Source organism: Camelina sativa, chromosome 2, assembly GCF_030686135.1.
Source record: "Camelina sativa cultivar CO46 ecotype springtype chromosome 2, ASM3068613v1".
Lineage (NCBI taxonomy): Eukaryota > Viridiplantae > Streptophyta > Magnoliopsida > Brassicales > Brassicaceae > Camelina > Camelina sativa.
Genome location: NC_141881.1, coordinates 25,267,534 through 25,283,243, shown reverse-complemented (window position 1 = coordinate 25,283,243; position 15,710 = coordinate 25,267,534). Strand labels below are relative to the sequence as shown.

Sequence of the window (15,710 nt, the reverse complement as noted above, 5' to 3'; positions counted from 1 at the left end):
TGAACAAGAATTAAGTTTGTTGTAATCGACACTTTACATATTACTATGGCAAATGTGTTATGTGTGTATCAGCATATTAATATACTTGAGTTTGTGAAGGTTAAATTATCATATGTGAGATGTTAACATCTAAATTGGTTTAGAAATTTCAAATGTTTTATTTTCATTCTATTAAAAAGGGAACAGTACATAACAAATTTTGAATAGTCAGTCGTACATGGTAAATCAAAAATGGCAAAATAAGCTACCTTGCATCACAAGAAACTAGGGTTTGAAGGTTTAACAATTATCAACTGTTGTATCTAGTCTATTTTTTTTTTACGATCTCATAGCTCCCAGTTTCTTTTGGCATTGCGACCACGCACAGACTGTTGAACTAAACGGTTCATCAGTAAACCGAATGAAATATTGGTAGACAGTCCAACCGATTTACTTGAAAAATATATTCTGCCGACTAAATTAACTGACTAATCGAGTAGCCTGTCGATTATGAAAACAGAGTTGACATGTAACAGAGAATGTCGACTTCAGTAATAAACATGTGAAAAATACTTGAGAACAGCATTGCTTTACACAATTCACACACATTATATTGAAACAAGCTTTACTTTGACGTTTATGTATCCAAAAACATATTATGATTACTATCATTACGAATTACCAGACACAAACCATCATGATTTAATGTTTTCTTTATGCTAAAAAAAAAAAAAAAATAAAAGCTTATAAAAGAAATCTCTTGGAATCCCAACTTTCCAACAAACAAGAAAAAACATAAAACAAAAACAAATCCAAAGTCTCGGAGAGAGACAGAGACTCATCACCTCCTTAGAAATTTTGTCATCTGATCTCTCTCTCCGGGACAATGATAAATAGACAGACAAACACATTCATAATTCATATATACAACAATTCTATCCCCAGGGGACAAGAGAGATAGTACCGTGTCATCAAGAGTGGTATATGGCCTTTTTTTTGTGTCGAATTGCATCGGTTTCATATTCCTTTTATGATCACGACAAAGATCTTTAATTTGATTGTTCTTACGCTTCTCTTGTCTTGGCTCTCTTCATACCGAGGCTATTGTAAGGAGAAACAGAACCAGACATTGGAGATCCTTCGTCACGAAGAGTTCCATTGAGCAATGCTAGCTCTCGCAGCTGCTGTTTCTTGTAAAGATCATGAGTTTCCTCCTATAACACAAACCAAAGTAATTAGGACCGTCCATTTAAATTGTTTCAGGTGAGAAAGGGAGCTCGAGAGCTGATGAAACAAACCATAGGAGTAAGAAGATCGTCGAGTATTTCACGAGCTTGCATGAGACGTGCATCCACTATCTCAATCGGCAATTCTGCTTCGACTAAGATATGAAGTGGTTCATTTAGGTGCTCGTATCCTGGTTTGCCTCTCATCATTTCCTCCTACAAGAAGAAAAATATTAAAGCGTTTAACAAACATTGGAATGACCGAATGAAGATAAAAATGAAGTTGTAAATTTACATAATAGAATACCTTGATTGGATCTTTTATACTGCCTCTTCCTCTTATCAGAACACGGCAATCAGTACTTGCTTCAACTCGCTTCAGGGAGTTTCCTCTAGGACCAAGAAGACGACCGACAAAGTTGAACTGTCATATCGAAAACTTACTGTTATATTCCGACCAGATAGTATATATACACAATAATATCAAAGTAGAGATGATATATAATTCTTACATTCGGATAACTGTCGACTGGAATATCGACCCTGATTGTTCGCTTGGCAATGAGACCGGATGAACTATCTGGTGAGTGAAGCCAATTTGGTCCCGGAGACGATGGAACAGATCTCTACAAATGATAAAACCAAACAATTAGAAGCAAAATCAAATTTCAAGCATAAGCCATTGACATATCTAGCTGCAGCATCAAGAGCAACAAAATAATGAAACTTCTTTCCGTGAAACTTCATGCAATGGAAAAAGGCAACTGTATCAAGGCATTGCAACCTGTAGCTGACATATCCTAATAATATGTATAGAGTGATCACATATAAACAAGAAAACTATAGCAATCACAACATCATTTCAATTCTGGTCGTGAGGATCATGGAGTATTTAATTAGTGTGTTAGCCTAGGCTACCTGTAATGATTAACTACGACTAGAAGCAGTCAAATATTGTTATGTCAGCATAACTAAAGTCAATAAAGATTCTATTGCAGTAGTATTGAATTAGACAAAAATTAAGAGTTATGTTAATGGTTAGTAGTCATACTTCTGATGGAAACTGTGATGCCCATCCGTTCAGGTCAGCTCTTGCGTTCTGAAATATCCCTCCAGAAGCCAGAGGGTTATGGTGGTCAAGCCCACTCTGACTTAAAACTGAGGCATTCTCCAACAGTGTGGTTACACGCAAAATTTCTGTTTCAAAAATGTCAATTTCCAAGAGTAAGACGCACCAGTTAGAATTAGTCAACAAATGAGTCAGCAAGACAGCATAGTCAATTGTGTTAGCAAAGATTAATTTCTTGCTCTCACTCTAGTTAAATAAAATGACAGAAGTCAGTATAAGAAATACAGAATTAGTAAATTTCGTGTTCTAGTACTAACATTAGTCTCTCTGTAGATTGTAAGATTAGACACACTTGGGGGTTATTCAACTACTTTGTTATATTAATTCTAACTGTCTCTCTATTAGCAGAAACGTTAAGTGTTCATCAACTGTATGAGAGCTTCATAGTTCTGAAGCAAGGAATGAATATTATATGAGCAGAAAATACAGATAATAAACAACAACAACAAACAGCAACGCTCACCTTGGTTCAGTAGCCGATATGCGTGTGGAAGAACAGGCAAGAACGGAATAAGCTTATGACGCTCTGCAAGTAACTCTGAAAGATACCTGCCAACACAGAAACATGTGCATAGTATACAAATTAGTAAAGCCTCAAAGACACAGTAAACTTACAAGCAGATCCCACTCAGTTAAGAAACCAATACAAAAACGTTAAATCCATTACAAACCAGATTCAAAAATCCATTCTTTTATTGAAATGGATCTAGTCAATCAAGAATACAAATCAACAATAACAGAACGAACACAACCAACGAGCTACAAGATCTCACAACACAAAAAAGACTGATGCTTTAAAGAAAAGGTGAACCGGATTGATGCAAATATGAGCTAAGAAGATGATCCAAGCTATTGAGATTCAATCAAATGAATCAGAATCGAAACATAGATCCTAACTAGATAGAATCAGAAGAAAACAAAACAGAGAAATATCCAGATTCATCAAAAAAAAACTATATAAGATCTAAAAAAACCAAAATAGTCAAAACAAAGATCAACAAACTTCATCAGATACATCAGCTAATCATAAAACCACCAAACAATATGAAACTCAAAAAAACAAAGAAAAAACAAAAAAGTGAGATTCAATTACTTCTCTTGCTCAACGAAGACAGAAGACTGTGATCGGAGACCACCAGAGTAATTAGGAGAGTGAGGAGCAGAAGGAGGAACAGAAAGAGACGAAGAATAATTGATAAATCTCCCTCCGCCGCCACCACCACCACCACCACTTCCTCCTCCTCCACCACCACCACCACCAAGCGACGACATCATCATCATCTTTAAAGACAAAGAATCAGAAGAGCAAATAGGGAGAGATAAGAAGAAGATGAAGAAGCGGCGGAGTCAGGTCAGAACTAAAAGCTGTTGTCTTGTCTCTCTATAACGTCGGTGGATTTATAGAGAGACTGTGTGTTGTTGTTAGGTACTATCTCTCCCCCAAAAAAAATGATTACTCGTTTGCTTAGCTGTTTTTTTCTTTTTTCACCTTTTTTTTTCTTTTCTTTCATTCATATTTTACACACTTTCGCAGTTTTACCGCTCTTGTTAGTTTCTTTCAGAAGCCTCTTAACCATCTAGAAGGTTTTCTTAAACCAGTCCCGGTTTATTTAAATACGGTTTCAATAAATCTGTACCGAAATAACAAAACGCTGCGTTGCGGGAAGCGAAGCTCTGATTCTCTCATTCCCAGTGAGAGAGACGCGAAGGTTGAAGAAGAGGGTAAGTGGAAGAAGAAGAAGAGAAGCTGGGAAAAAATAAAAATATGGAGGAGACGATTCCGTTTAAGAGCTTACATAGCAGAGAATATCAAGGTCACAAGAAGAAGGTTTGATTTAATTTCGAAATCTTCATTATAATTTGCTGTAAAATCTCAAAACCCTAATTTTGGGGGATTTTGTTTTGTTTGGGGATTTGAAGGTACATTCTGTAGCTTGGAATTCTAACGGAACAAAGCTTGCTTCGGGTTCTGTTGATCAAACTGCTCGTATTTGGAACATCGAACCTCACGGTCATGTAATTATAATTTCTCTTTTTCCTTTTGTGCTTGCGATGATGATTAATAGATGGAGAAGTATTTGTAGTTTTGATTCAGACAAGACTTGTTTAGTCATTGAGTTTTTTTATGTTCGATTATTGTGTCTTTGTCATTGTTAAGTTTTGAGTTTATGTACTCTTTTGTAATTTTGATTATCTATGTTGATGTGTTGGATAAATATATATACAGAGTAAAGCTAAGGACCTTGAATTAAAGGGGCATACTGATAGTGTTGATCAGCTATGTTGGGATCCTAAACATTCAGATCTTGTTGCTACTGCCTCTGGGGATAAAAGTGTTCGTCTCTGGGATGCTCGCAGTAAGTTATTGTGTATTCTCTTAATGGATTAGCTTTGTTATCTGAGAATTGTAATAGGCTGTAGCTTAGTTTCTTTATTTTCTTTATGGGACTAGCTTTGTGTCATTCACAGACACTTCTTGGAATCTTGGCTTTTGCTCTTGAGTTATATCTCGGAAATTATTGATTGGTGAGAATAGGATTAGATAGAAAAATTTATAAGAATTATAAACTTGTTAGTTAGCCAGATTTCATTATAGAGCTATTTAATCAGGTTTGTGATATGTGGCTACTATGGTGTGTTTTACTGTCAAAGAAAAATTGCTTGAGATATGACTTCTTCGAGTTATACAGGTGGAAAATGTACACAGCAGGCAGAACTTAGTGGAGAGAATATAAATATTACCTACAAACCTGATGGGACACATGTTGCTGTTGGTAATAGGGTATTATCTCCATCCCCATGTCTTTACAATTGAATTGTTCATTGCTGGACTTTTTTACGCAATGCTTGATGGATCTACTTTATCTGTGGTTGATATTTCTCTTACTGCCCAATGTAGGATGATGAGCTTACAATTCTGGATGTCCGTAAGTTTAAACCTTTACACAGGCGAAAATTCAATTATGAGGTAATGAAAGCTCAGACTCATGGCTTTCTTTTTCCTCTTCCCTGTCTGCTATTTCTAGCTCATGCGGTTATATTTCACCTAACTTTCTTGTTTATGTAATAATAATCCCCTTAGTTTTTAAAGTTAGCAATTCTCTGGTTTCGTCTTCTTGTAACAGGTAAATGAGATTGCTTGGAACATGCCAGGAGATTTTTTCTTCTTGACTACTGGACTTGGTAAGGATTTTGGATTCTGTTCTTTCCTTATTGTTGAACTTCAGAAAATGATCTTATTGGAAACTTCTGTTTGTATGTTCTTTTGACCAGGCACTGTTGAAGTTCTTTCATATCCATCTCTTAAACCACTTGACACTCTCACAGCCCACACAGCCGGGTGTTATTGCATTGCAATTGATCCTAAGGGAAGGTAATATACACTATACAGTATGTTTACATTCAATGTCTTACCCTCTAAGACACGAGTTAAATTTTATTATTCCGGTTTCCTTCTCTTTACAGATATTTTGCTGTCGGAAGTGCGGATTCTTTAGTCAGCCTTTGGGATATCTCAGACATGCTTTGCTTAAGAACATTTACCAAGCTTGAGTGAGTCCCAGCCTGAAATTTACATATAAAAAAGACTTAGTTTCTGTTACATGTTAAGAAGTTTCTCTCCTCGCAGGTGGCCTGTCAGGACAATAAGCTTCAACTATTCAGGAGAGTATATTGCTTCAGCCAGTGAAGATTTATTCATAGATATTGTAAGTTATATAGTCCCGACTTAAACACTGCTAATTACTATCTACTTTCCTCAATATGAGATTAGTGCCTCATATCTGACCTCTAACTTCCAAACAGGCTAATGTCCAAACCGGGCGGACAGTGCATCAGATTCCATGTCGTGCTGCCATGAATAGCGTTGAGTGGAATCCCAAATACAATTTACTAGCATACGCAGGTGATGACAAGAATCCCAAGTATAATACTGATGAAGGTACTTCTTCATTGTTAGCAACAACACATAACTCTTACAACTTCGTTGCAGAAATTGAACAATAGCATTAACAACAAGCTCTTTTTGGATCTCTTTGCAGGTGTTTTCCGGATATTTGGTTTTGACAGCACATAGGAACAGAACTGCATCTTGAACTGCTTGACCTTTGTTGTATCGGAAAAATGTTTTGTGCTTTGTGTACACTACTAATGTCTTGACAGTATCAAATAATTACACGAAGAGTTTGCAGTTGTGATTTTCTATAACACTGGCATTTTATTCACTGCAAAAATGGCAATATACAAGATGTGTTCTTTATTATTAACGACGAATTGAACTTAATAATCATTGATCAGAATTCTGGTTCCGAGTTACATCTATTCTCTATGTGTAAAGCGCTAAAAGTTACAGATTGTTCTTGGACCCGGGAGTATTCTCAACTCTGGAAGATTTGACAGCAACTCTCTCAAAGCTGATGATGCAGAGGCCAGTGACAAGCTTTTGCTAAGATCGGACCAAAAGCTTCATCCCCACGATGGAGGTTGAAGAAAAATGCAGAATCCTGACACATATTTATCACTGAGAGTCCAGATTTGGATTCAAGAACAAAGAACACAAAATTTGCTTACCGAAAAAAAAACAAATAATTATTAGAGAGTTTGGCTGATCTGTCAAAATCAGCAGAGGATGAACTTTGAGACCGGGAAGAACAATCCTGAAAAGCAAAGAAGAAGAATGGTGATCAAATACTGAGAGAACCAAGTAACAGGTTTCCACTTGATCTCAACGCTTGAGCTCTTCATCCTCTTCCCACTCATTGGCTCCTTTGACAAATCGAAGCTCGAACCTTTCATCCTCAACTCCAAAACACACCGTGTAAGCGTTCTGTTATCATTCCTCTCCCTATGAACTCCTCTGTAAACTTTCCAAAACACAAACAGCTTAGCCTGAACAAGAAACACAAGAACCAACGAAGTGGCTAGTGACACTGCAGAAGGTATCCACCATTTCTTGCAGACCGCGTCTCTTCTCATCAAGTCATCGTCATCAGAACAAGAAGCAGAGTAGACGAGAGTGAAGAAGAACCCGTGGAAGATGAGGAAGAAACAACAGAGCTGAAAGATCTCTCTTTTGATTGACTCTAGTCTTGATTCTTTAAGAAGGACACGACGACAGAACAGATCTTCTTCTCTTTGCCATAGCTTCAAAAGCAACAAGTGTCCTGGACTCTCTGAGATCTCAGACAACGGATGCTGCTGAATCACCTTGAGTATCCCCAACCCCGGATTCGAAACCGTAACCAACTGTTGTTGCTGTTTTTCTTTATGCTCTTCGTCTACCGGAATCTCCACTACATGAGAATCTTTAGTTCCGGCCATTAGAGTATTGATACTTTATGAAGAAACAGAGATCGGAAATGGAAAGTAATATGAGAGAAGAGATTGAGAAATGAATAAAAATTGCAGAGGAGACTTGAGTTTGTTGTTCTTTTTTAGTAAGATTTCTTTTTCTATGAAATTATGATTTTTCAGGTATTTAAATTGTTGTTTGTTTAACGGCTATATGTGTACAACGGTCGGATTGTTTTCTTTTTTACGTTATGTTGATTTGTTACTGCTGCGAAGATAATGTAGTAGGCGCGACCTTTTCTCACTGTAACGGCTATATTTTCTTTTCCAACGTGTACAATCTTGGGCCATTAATGGGCTTAATGATTTGCAATGTGCTTGAAAGGTTAAGTAGGCCCAAAGTCGATGTTCTGGTTCTATAGCTTTTGCTCTATGATTCCTTTGTTTCCTCCACATAAAATTGTATAGCAATTTTTAATTTAATCTTTAGAGAAATATTGGAATTTGGAAGTGACATTTTTTAGTTTTCGTAGTCTAATATACTACCAAGCCAACATTAAAAGGTTTGTAACTTTGTATAGTCCGACATGAATATTATGGTATTTATTTACATTTCTTCATTATTAAATGCTTTACAAAGCAAAACTTATTAATCTCTCAAAGAAAAGAAAAAAGAAAAGTAAAAAACAGAAAACACCTAATTAATCATGACCAAATGTTTAACTACCAAATGCGATCCAAAATAATGAAAAACCAAACAAGAAATCTTTATAAGAAAAAACGAACGTTGAACGAAATAAGAATCAAACCATATGATTGATGATATCATCAGCTTGTAAATCCCACAAGACATTATCCACATTAAACACATGTTGATGTTGTTGTTGTTGATGATGATGATGGCTCCTCATCATCATCATTCCATCACCTCGTCCTCCTTGAGATCCAATCTCCTCTTGATCAACCACTTCTCCCTTCAGCTTCCTTCTTTCCTCCTCTTCCTCCGCTGCCGCGGTTTCAGCCACGGCCGTGCGTATTCCTCCGTGACCTCTCCATGCTGCTATCGCAGGAGACGCCGATCCATCATTCCTTTCTTCATTCCCAAAAGATGACGAAGACGATCCATAGGAGAATCCGTTGCCCATCTCCCATAGCTTCATTATTCCATTACCAGCCTCTAAACCATCCATTTTTATCTTACCAGCTTCGTTATCAGCAGCAATCTGGTTAAAGTTGTTAGGATTAGGATTAGGGTTTGAGAAGTTGATTTGGTTTAGGTCAACACGTTTCTTGGTGAGCAAGTGAAGCATCTCGTCCTTGAAACAACCGAGGGCAGCTTCAGCTAGGTGAGAAACCTGAGGAGGATTTAGTGTAGTGGTGATCTCTGCCATCAGATGCGAGAAAGGCTTGTGGGTCACCGGGTCTATTCCCATTCCCGACAACTTCTTCTTCAGCTTCGTGTTCCAATAGTTTTTCACATCGTTGTCTGTCCGACCAGGAAGCTGCGCCGCTATCAACGACCACCTGATCCATACCCGATAAAAAACATTAACAAGGTCTAAAATTAAAATTAAACTTCTCAAAGTTTAAATCCGTATAGTTAAATAGGGTATATAGAAAACAAGGTCTTATTCCCTTTCTTGAGAATCAAGAAACGTATAGACAAAGTCGTTAAAAAGATATATACTCATTTGTAAGTCAGAATCATATTTTCAGAACTTATAAAAATAAATTCGGGAATTTATCAGTCCATCTGTAAATTTATACACCAAACCTAAATCAAATCACTCCAAGAAAATCCAACGAATGAAAAATATTTAAATCCTAGTTAATCAGATCTAGTCATACCGGTTACCAAGAACAGAGTGAAACTTGACAATGATGTGTTCTTCAGCTTCAGAGAACTGGCCGTGTTTCAAATCAGGACGCAAATAGTTCGTCCATCTTAGCCTACAGCTCTTCCCACATCTTTGCAACCCTATTAGAAACCAATTTTTTGTCGATCCATTTATATATACATTATTATTATCACATAAGAATAATATTACTTGATTAAAATAAAATCATTTAAAAAAAATGATAAGAGAACTAAATTACCAGCATTCTTAGGAATGAGACGCCAATTACGAGTACCATGTTGAGCAATATAAGAAGCCAATTTGTTGTCTTCTTCAGGAGTCCATTGTCCTCTCTTCACATTCTCCTTTTCACAACATGGAATCCGACCCATTTCTTCTTTTCTAATTTCTATCTCTCGATCGATTTGATTACTCTTTTAGTTAATTTACCAACACAAAAAAAAAGAAAATTTCGATTAAGAAATGAAAAAAAATAAAAATAAAAGAAGAAGCTTATAAATCAAAGATTGCCCAAAAGATTTTAAAACTGCCAAACTTTTGATTTCTTTTAACTTGTTCTTGTAATTAAGGGTTTTAAATTGCAAAAGAAGAAAGGAAATGTATGCATATATATAATAAAATTGAATTAAACAAAAAATGAAAACATAGTAAAAATTAGCATCAAATGTGCATGAAGTGATTAAACTCTTTAAAGAATTCAACGCTACAGAGCGTGTGATTCCCTTTGGCCGGTAGGTCACCCACTCAACGCCTGGTCAACTCCTTTTACATTCATTTCATTATCAGAATATTCACCCATCAATTATATTCTTGATATAATTCACACTTTAATTATACATAATTAATTCTTCTGATATTATATCTATGCAAACTATAACTTTAGCATTTTGGTGATGGGTAGGACGATTTGTATAACAAACTAGGGTTTAGATCATCACTATTAAATTGATTTTTTTTTAAATATATATATGTAATCATATTGAAGTTCTGAGGAATCTATATTTTCTAAGTTATGATAATTCTTTTTATTTATTTATTTATTTTAAGGGAATGTCTACGTGAAGTACGGAGAATATCGCGAGAGCGTTCGTGTGCATTAGTGAGTGTTCGTCTAAAGCACAGAATCTTGTACTAGTACAATTAGGTACCTACTTATGTCAGCTTTTGTTGTAACATCTTGTAGTACGTACCTTATCCACAATACAGACATGAATATATTCAAAAGTGAATCCGACATCAAAATAAAATAAAATAAATTTATGGAATTAGACGTAAATAACAGATTTTTGAATATATATATATATATATAAATTTTGTAGATTTGACTTCTAATTCGAAATCAATTGATATCAGATGATAAAAAATAAATGATAATATATGATTCTAATAAATGATAATTTACTTTACAAGCATATAGTATATTTTAATTTTTGTAATATTCGATCGAAACTATACTTTTGATAATTCAACGAGAAATATGGATAATACAATTTGATTATCTTTTGTGTTTATATAATCCGGATAACGTAGGTTTGGATAAGTAGAACAGTTCAGATAGACATGGTAATTTTACCTTTTTAAAAAGTATTATATCAATTAAACTTAACACTCTTTCTTATTATTTTGTGTGTTGTTTATCTGTTTGCTATGTTACTTGCCTTGTCTTAGAAGTTCAAAAAGAAAAAATGATATAGCATTACAAAATTTTCTTGGGAGGATTTTACAAATTGTATCTCTCTAAAAATTCGACTTAATTTTGTTTTCTTATCAGAGCCATATCATTCTAAGGATTCTCTTTATTCACTTGAAATTCCCATGAATAGGAAAGATGCCTTTTCCAAGTTTGAACTAGTCAGAAGAGTAAGCCCGAGAAGAAGAAGAATCTGACTTCTCTCGGAGGTAACGACTTCGACCATAACCTAACTCTCTCACCACCGACTCAACCATCCTCTCAGCAACTCCGGTTCCAACACCAATCTCTTTCGCACAACAAACCAGAGAGGCTATTCCCACCAACCATAAGGCTGCAGCCACCCCAACACCAACCATTGCCGCCACAAGAATCGCCACCGTCCCAGCGAAAACCGGAGCAAATATCAGCATCAGTGGAGAAACGATCAGAAACAGAGTTACCGTCGCTACGAGGCTAAAACTCATCAGACCAAAGAGCGGCCCGACCACTGCCACTGCTGCTACCGTTGCTTCCACAACCGAGGAACTAGTCGGCCTCACTCCATCGGTTATGGCTATATCTCTCCTTCCTTCAGGATTCTCCATAGTACTAATGTGAAGTTTAACTGAGAGAGTTTTGTATCATGGCTCTATATAGAAAGGAAGATGGTGGGCTATTGACACGTGGATCCTATAAGCTACAGTTCTCTGACACGTGTATAGTCTTGTTAACCCAAACCGCCAAAAACTGTTTCTAAACATTATCCACAAGGCTTACAACGGATTTGAACCAAAACTGAACTCAAATATAGTATTGAACCGAATTGGTAACAGAAAAATTACAAAGCATAATTAATAAACTCCAACAAAAACACTCAGAATTCTGGAATTCATATGAAAGTTTTGTTAATTGTTTTCGTACATTATTTTTCGAACCATGACTGATAGGTAATACAAACATCATTGACAGCAGAGTTCGATGAGAAAGCTTGCTAGTATAACAGTGTGAGCCAAAGAATCGTTTCTTAGTAAATAATGAAAAAGAACAGAAGGTGAAGGAGGCTTAGCTGAAATTTAATTTAGCAACTTGTGGAAGAGATTTGAGAAGAGAAGGTGATGGTCTCCGAAGAGTGTGATTGAGAAGTAACATCAAAGTGAGAAGTGTTAAAGCTCCTGCTTGGTGTGCACTTCCTAGTGAAACCGGAACATAACTCAGAAGCGTTGACACACCTAATGTCACCTACAAATAACAGAAAAAAAGAACCCCCATCAATGGTTTTGATATTAAGCTTCCATGAAAATTTATGGTGATTGAGTTTTCATGAAAGTTTATGTTGATTGAATAAAAAACCTGAACAGCAGTCATTCCGACAGTGCTTCCAATCAAAGCTTTAACAGCTGGATGTATATCTAGCTTCCTCGTGAACCACCACATTGTGCCAATCGCAAATAACGTTGTGGTTGCCAGAAGGCGATGATCAAGCTGAAATTTAAGTAAAGTTTTTTTTGAGATTCTTGAAGCAAAATGAGAAAGTTATGTTTCAATGGTGTACCTGAACAGTTGCTGTGTTCTCGAAAAAGTTGCGCATAAGTGGTTTCATCTCAAATATATTATCTGGGATCCATGTATCGCCCATCTTCGGGAATGTGTTGAATGCACGACCCTACAATTCACAAGCAGAGAGATCAAAATGCTCAGATTCCGTTCTACAACTAATAAAAGCAGAAGCTTATATCCAAATCATTAGTTTGCTTACAGCATCATTTCCAGCAACAAAGGCACCTGAGATCGCAGTGATACCAACAATCAAGCTTACTGGTAATGCAAGTTTCTTCACTTTAGCTGCTCCACGAACCCAAGCCAGTGACTCAGCTGGTGGTTCAGGCATAACAACAGAGAGAGCGGTCCAGAAAAGTCCACAATAAATGGCGAAAGCTGAGGTCAGGTGAGCTGCAAGACGGTATGGGCTTACCCTTGGTTGAGAATATTCAGAAAGTGGCTCCTACAGGACAAAACTGATTACTAGTTACACAATGTTCTGGACTTGACAACATCTCTGATTGCCCTAAATGCTTACCTCTAAACCACTTTTAACCATCCACCAACCAATGAAACCTTGTCCAGCACCAAGTGCAAATAAACCAGAGAGCTGAACTCCAAGACGTAGAGTAATATAACCTTTACGCAGAAAAAACGAAAACGGCAAAGCAAACATGATTCCCAATCCTCTTCCCCACATTCTATGAGCATACTCCATCCAATATATGAACTTAAAATCTTCAAGATTCATCCCTTTGTTCACACTGCCAAAACACCAAATACCACTTTCAACATCAATGACAGAAAAACACACAATGCAAGCAACGAGTTAGCAACCAAAATCACAACACTAACCGCTTATATTCAGGTGACTGCTTATATTTCTCAAACTCCTTAGCCCAAGCTTCATCTGACAGAGGAGGGAATTCACCGGTGAATTTCCAATCAGTCATGGATAAACCAGATCGAGTTAATCTGGTTACACCTCCAAGTACCACCATGCTGAAAACCCAAGCAGCTGAACCGAACAACCATATACCAACCCATTTCCGAGCTTGAGGTCCTCCAGTGACAAGAAGCTTCAAACCCTCTTTACTCTCTGAGCTAATCGACGCTACAGTTGACATATTCCTAAACAATGAAGCATTTTGACCCTACACATAACAGAATCTTGATCAATCCCAATCTCAATTACAGAATCGTCTAAATAGGAATAAAAATCTCAACTTTAACATAAATCCTGATCAAAAGTATCAACCTTTATACAAATTCTCCAAACTACTTGTGAATCGAATTAAGAACATGAGTAGAAATGAATGTAGAAACTACCTTGAGCAGAGATCGCAAGCCATATAAAGAGTTGCCCGCTAAAGGAGAAGACGAAGCAGAGGAGGTTACAGTAGCAGCTGTGATTTTAGAGGTGAAAGCTCGATGAGATCCTCGAGCAATTATATTAAACGCTTCCTTGTTCCTCTTAAGAGCTGATCCCACCGCCCGAAACATCTCTTCTCTCTCTCTCTCCTCTCTCTCTAGGGTTTAAGCAAAGGTTTTTGCGTTCAGGCGACAAAAAGAAATGACGGAGAGCAAATCAAATCTGTTTCTGCAATTTCGACCCGGCCCGGCTTTGTTCCGGGTTCGGGGTTTGCTGTGGTGGCTTATTCGGTAGACACTAAACAATGTCCGGTTGAAAAAACGACACGGTGTTTAGATCGAAAACGGGAAACAACATACTTATCCCCTATATACCATACACTTAGCAAGCGAATTATGAATTGTTTTTTCCTTTTTGTAAAATACAAACCCTCTGTAAAATTAGGTTAATCTAGTTTAAGTCATTAAAATTGCATTGAGAAAAACCTTTTTAATTTTCACCATTTTGTTCATTCCAAAATCTTGTCGTAGAAGCAATTTTAACTTTGGTTATATCACGATGGAATGTCCGACGTTCGAAATAGTTCAAAGTTTAGAGGTTCAAACTTCTTAAACTTTACTGTAAAAGTCCGACGTAACATACAACATGTCTAAATACCCATCAAATTTTACTTTATCTTAGTTAAAAGACTATAAATACGTTTTCGGTTACCAAACTCCTCCAGAAATATTGATACTATCTAAATTAAAAAATCATCATGATGTTTTTAATGTCATGTTTTTTTTTAAACGTTATGTTTACTATCAAAAGAAATAACGTCGTTTTATTTTTTTAATTTACTAATTTAGCGTCGATTTTAGTTTGATTTTAAATTTTCGCTTTGGATCAAAAAAAAATGCATCACTTATTTTCTTTTCATACTGGTTATATATTAAAATACTAAAAATGTAATTAAACCAACAAAAAAAAAAGTGATTCATGTAAATCTTTCTCTATTTACATTGATCGAATCTATATCGTTATACACAAAATGTAAAATGTAACTTTGTAACTATCTATCTTACAAAACATAACTATAATATCATCAATGACACATTTACCAGTTTAATAAATTCCATTAGACCTTCTTTGAGACTTTCTTGCAGATATAAGCTCAAAGGGTAAACCTCCCGGGGACATAAATATCTCCTTTCTTGGTGAATGTTTTCTGTTTTGTAAACGTATCCGAAATTGAGAGAACAAAATGTTCTTTTGATGTTGGAACTTTGCAGCGTGTCCTTCTAGATATAGTCCAAAGTCAACCACCTGAAGTAAAAGACAATCCATTATGAGCAAACTAAAAGGTGGTTTATCAGAAAAGCATTTTAGTATGTCTCAAATCTTTACGAAGGCTCATCAATTCTTTTTTCTTTTTGAATAAAACGAAGGCTCATCAATTAGTGTAGTCCAAATCATCGATTCAATGAATATGTTACAAAGAAACCAAATCTTCCAATATTGTATTGAGAATTCATTTAGTGACAATTAGCAGATTATTATAGTATGTTAAAATAGGTAGTTGCTTACTTTATAAATGAGAAGCTAAGTATCCTTTACAAATTAGTATATGGTAGTTATATTGCAATTGCAGATTAAACAGAGTCGT

The 15,710-nt window shown here is 36.1% G+C and overlaps 6 protein-coding genes across 6 annotated transcripts; 1 reads left to right on the top strand and 5 right to left on the bottom strand.

Moving 5' to 3' along the window:
• Nucleotides 1-615: 615 nt before the first annotated feature.
• Nucleotides 616-3,849, bottom strand: LOC104732810 (KH domain-containing protein At5g56140). The gene is made up of 7 exons (XM_010452397.3): nt 3,428-3,849; nt 2,798-2,883; nt 2,257-2,402; nt 1,718-1,831; nt 1,513-1,629; nt 1,278-1,421; nt 616-1,193 (listed from the first exon to the last, which is right to left on the bottom strand). Exons 1-7 carry the CDS (start codon nt 3,613-3,615, stop codon nt 1,044-1,046), a joined length of 945 nt encoding a protein of 314 aa, XP_010450699.2. The 5' UTR covers nt 3,616-3,849; the 3' UTR covers nt 616-1,043.
• Nucleotides 3,618-6,557, top strand: LOC104732790 (THO complex subunit 3). Its single transcript, XM_010452375.2, has 11 exons — nt 3,618-4,162; nt 4,255-4,350; nt 4,562-4,691; nt 5,025-5,116; nt 5,234-5,302; nt 5,460-5,517; nt 5,608-5,707; nt 5,800-5,886; nt 5,963-6,041; nt 6,139-6,274; nt 6,375-6,557. The coding sequence occupies exons 1-11, from the start codon at nt 4,100-4,102 to the stop codon at nt 6,407-6,409; spliced, it is 945 nt and encodes a 314-aa protein (XP_010450677.1). The 5' UTR covers nt 3,618-4,099; the 3' UTR covers nt 6,410-6,557.
• On the bottom strand, nt 6,531-7,808 carry LOC104732801 (uncharacterized). The gene is made up of 2 exons (XM_010452386.3): nt 6,904-7,808; nt 6,531-6,836 (listed from the first exon to the last, which is right to left on the bottom strand). Exon 1 carries the CDS (start codon nt 7,651-7,653, stop codon nt 6,952-6,954), a length of 702 nt encoding a protein of 233 aa, XP_010450688.2. The 5' UTR covers nt 7,654-7,808; the 3' UTR covers nt 6,531-6,836; nt 6,904-6,951.
• A 376-nt stretch (nt 7,809-8,184) lies between these two features.
• On the bottom strand, nt 8,185-10,144 carry LOC104732780 (transcription factor MYB80). Its single transcript, XM_010452364.2, has 3 exons — nt 9,721-10,144; nt 9,472-9,601; nt 8,185-9,147 (listed from the first exon to the last, which is right to left on the bottom strand). The coding sequence occupies exons 1-3, from the start codon at nt 9,851-9,853 to the stop codon at nt 8,427-8,429; spliced, it is 984 nt and encodes a 327-aa protein (XP_010450666.1). The 5' UTR covers nt 9,854-10,144; the 3' UTR covers nt 8,185-8,426.
• A 1,015-nt stretch (nt 10,145-11,159) lies between these two features.
• LOC104732770 (uncharacterized) lies at nt 11,160-11,788 on the bottom strand. The gene has a single exon (XM_010452356.3). The coding sequence runs from the start codon at nt 11,757-11,759 to the stop codon at nt 11,331-11,333; it is 429 nt and encodes a 142-aa protein (XP_010450658.1). The 5' UTR covers nt 11,760-11,788; the 3' UTR covers nt 11,160-11,330.
• Nucleotides 11,789-12,023: 235 nt separating this feature from the next.
• LOC104732762 (heme A synthase COX15) lies at nt 12,024-14,435 on the bottom strand. Its single transcript, XM_010452344.3, has 7 exons — nt 14,023-14,435; nt 13,549-13,847; nt 13,232-13,457; nt 12,911-13,156; nt 12,707-12,817; nt 12,505-12,636; nt 12,024-12,393 (listed from the first exon to the last, which is right to left on the bottom strand). The coding sequence occupies exons 1-7, from the start codon at nt 14,194-14,196 to the stop codon at nt 12,217-12,219; spliced, it is 1,365 nt and encodes a 454-aa protein (XP_010450646.1). The 5' UTR covers nt 14,197-14,435; the 3' UTR covers nt 12,024-12,216.
• Nucleotides 14,436-15,710: the final 1,275 nt, after the last annotated feature.

Coding starts and splice junctions, on each gene's coding strand:
- LOC104732810 (XM_010452397.3), bottom strand. CDS start 3,615: ATGATGATGATGTCGTCGCTTGGTGGTGGTGGTGGTGGAGGAGGAGGA. Junction 2,884..3,427: donor GTCTTCGTTGAGCAAGAGAA/GTAATTGAATCT, acceptor CTGTGTTGGCAG/GTATCTTTCAGAGTTACTTG. Junction 1,422..1,512: donor GTATAAAAGATCCAATCAAG/GTATTCTATTAT, acceptor TTCTTCTTGTAG/GAGGAAATGATGAGAGGCAA.
- LOC104732790 (XM_010452375.2), top strand. CDS start 4,100: ATGGAGGAGACGATTCCGTTTAAGAGCTTACATAGCAGAGAATATCAA. Junction 4,351..4,561: donor ACATCGAACCTCACGGTCAT/GTAATTATAATT, acceptor ATATATATACAG/AGTAAAGCTAAGGACCTTGA. Junction 5,303..5,459: donor GGCGAAAATTCAATTATGAG/GTAATGAAAGCT, acceptor TTCTTGTAACAG/GTAAATGAGATTGCTTGGAA.
- LOC104732801 (XM_010452386.3), bottom strand. CDS start 7,653: ATGGCCGGAACTAAAGATTCTCATGTAGTGGAGATTCCGGTAGACGAA.
- LOC104732780 (XM_010452364.2), bottom strand. CDS start 9,853: ATGGGTCGGATTCCATGTTGTGAAAAGGAGAATGTGAAGAGAGGACAA. Junction 9,602..9,720: donor TCTCATTCCTAAGAATGCTG/GTAATTTAGTTC, acceptor GGTTTCTAATAG/GGTTGCAAAGATGTGGGAAG. Junction 9,148..9,471: donor CACTCTGTTCTTGGTAACCG/GTATGACTAGAT, acceptor GGTATGGATCAG/GTGGTCGTTGATAGCGGCGC.
- LOC104732770 (XM_010452356.3), bottom strand. CDS start 11,759: ATGGAGAATCCTGAAGGAAGGAGAGATATAGCCATAACCGATGGAGTG.
- LOC104732762 (XM_010452344.3), bottom strand. CDS start 14,196: ATGTTTCGGGCGGTGGGATCAGCTCTTAAGAGGAACAAGGAAGCGTTT. Junction 12,818..12,910: donor TTGTTGCTGGAAATGATGCT/GTAAGCAAACTA, acceptor TGTGAATTGTAG/GGTCGTGCATTCAACACATT. Junction 12,394..12,504: donor TCGGAATGACTGCTGTTCAG/GTTTTTTATTCA, acceptor TGTTATTTGTAG/GTGACATTAGGTGTGTCAAC.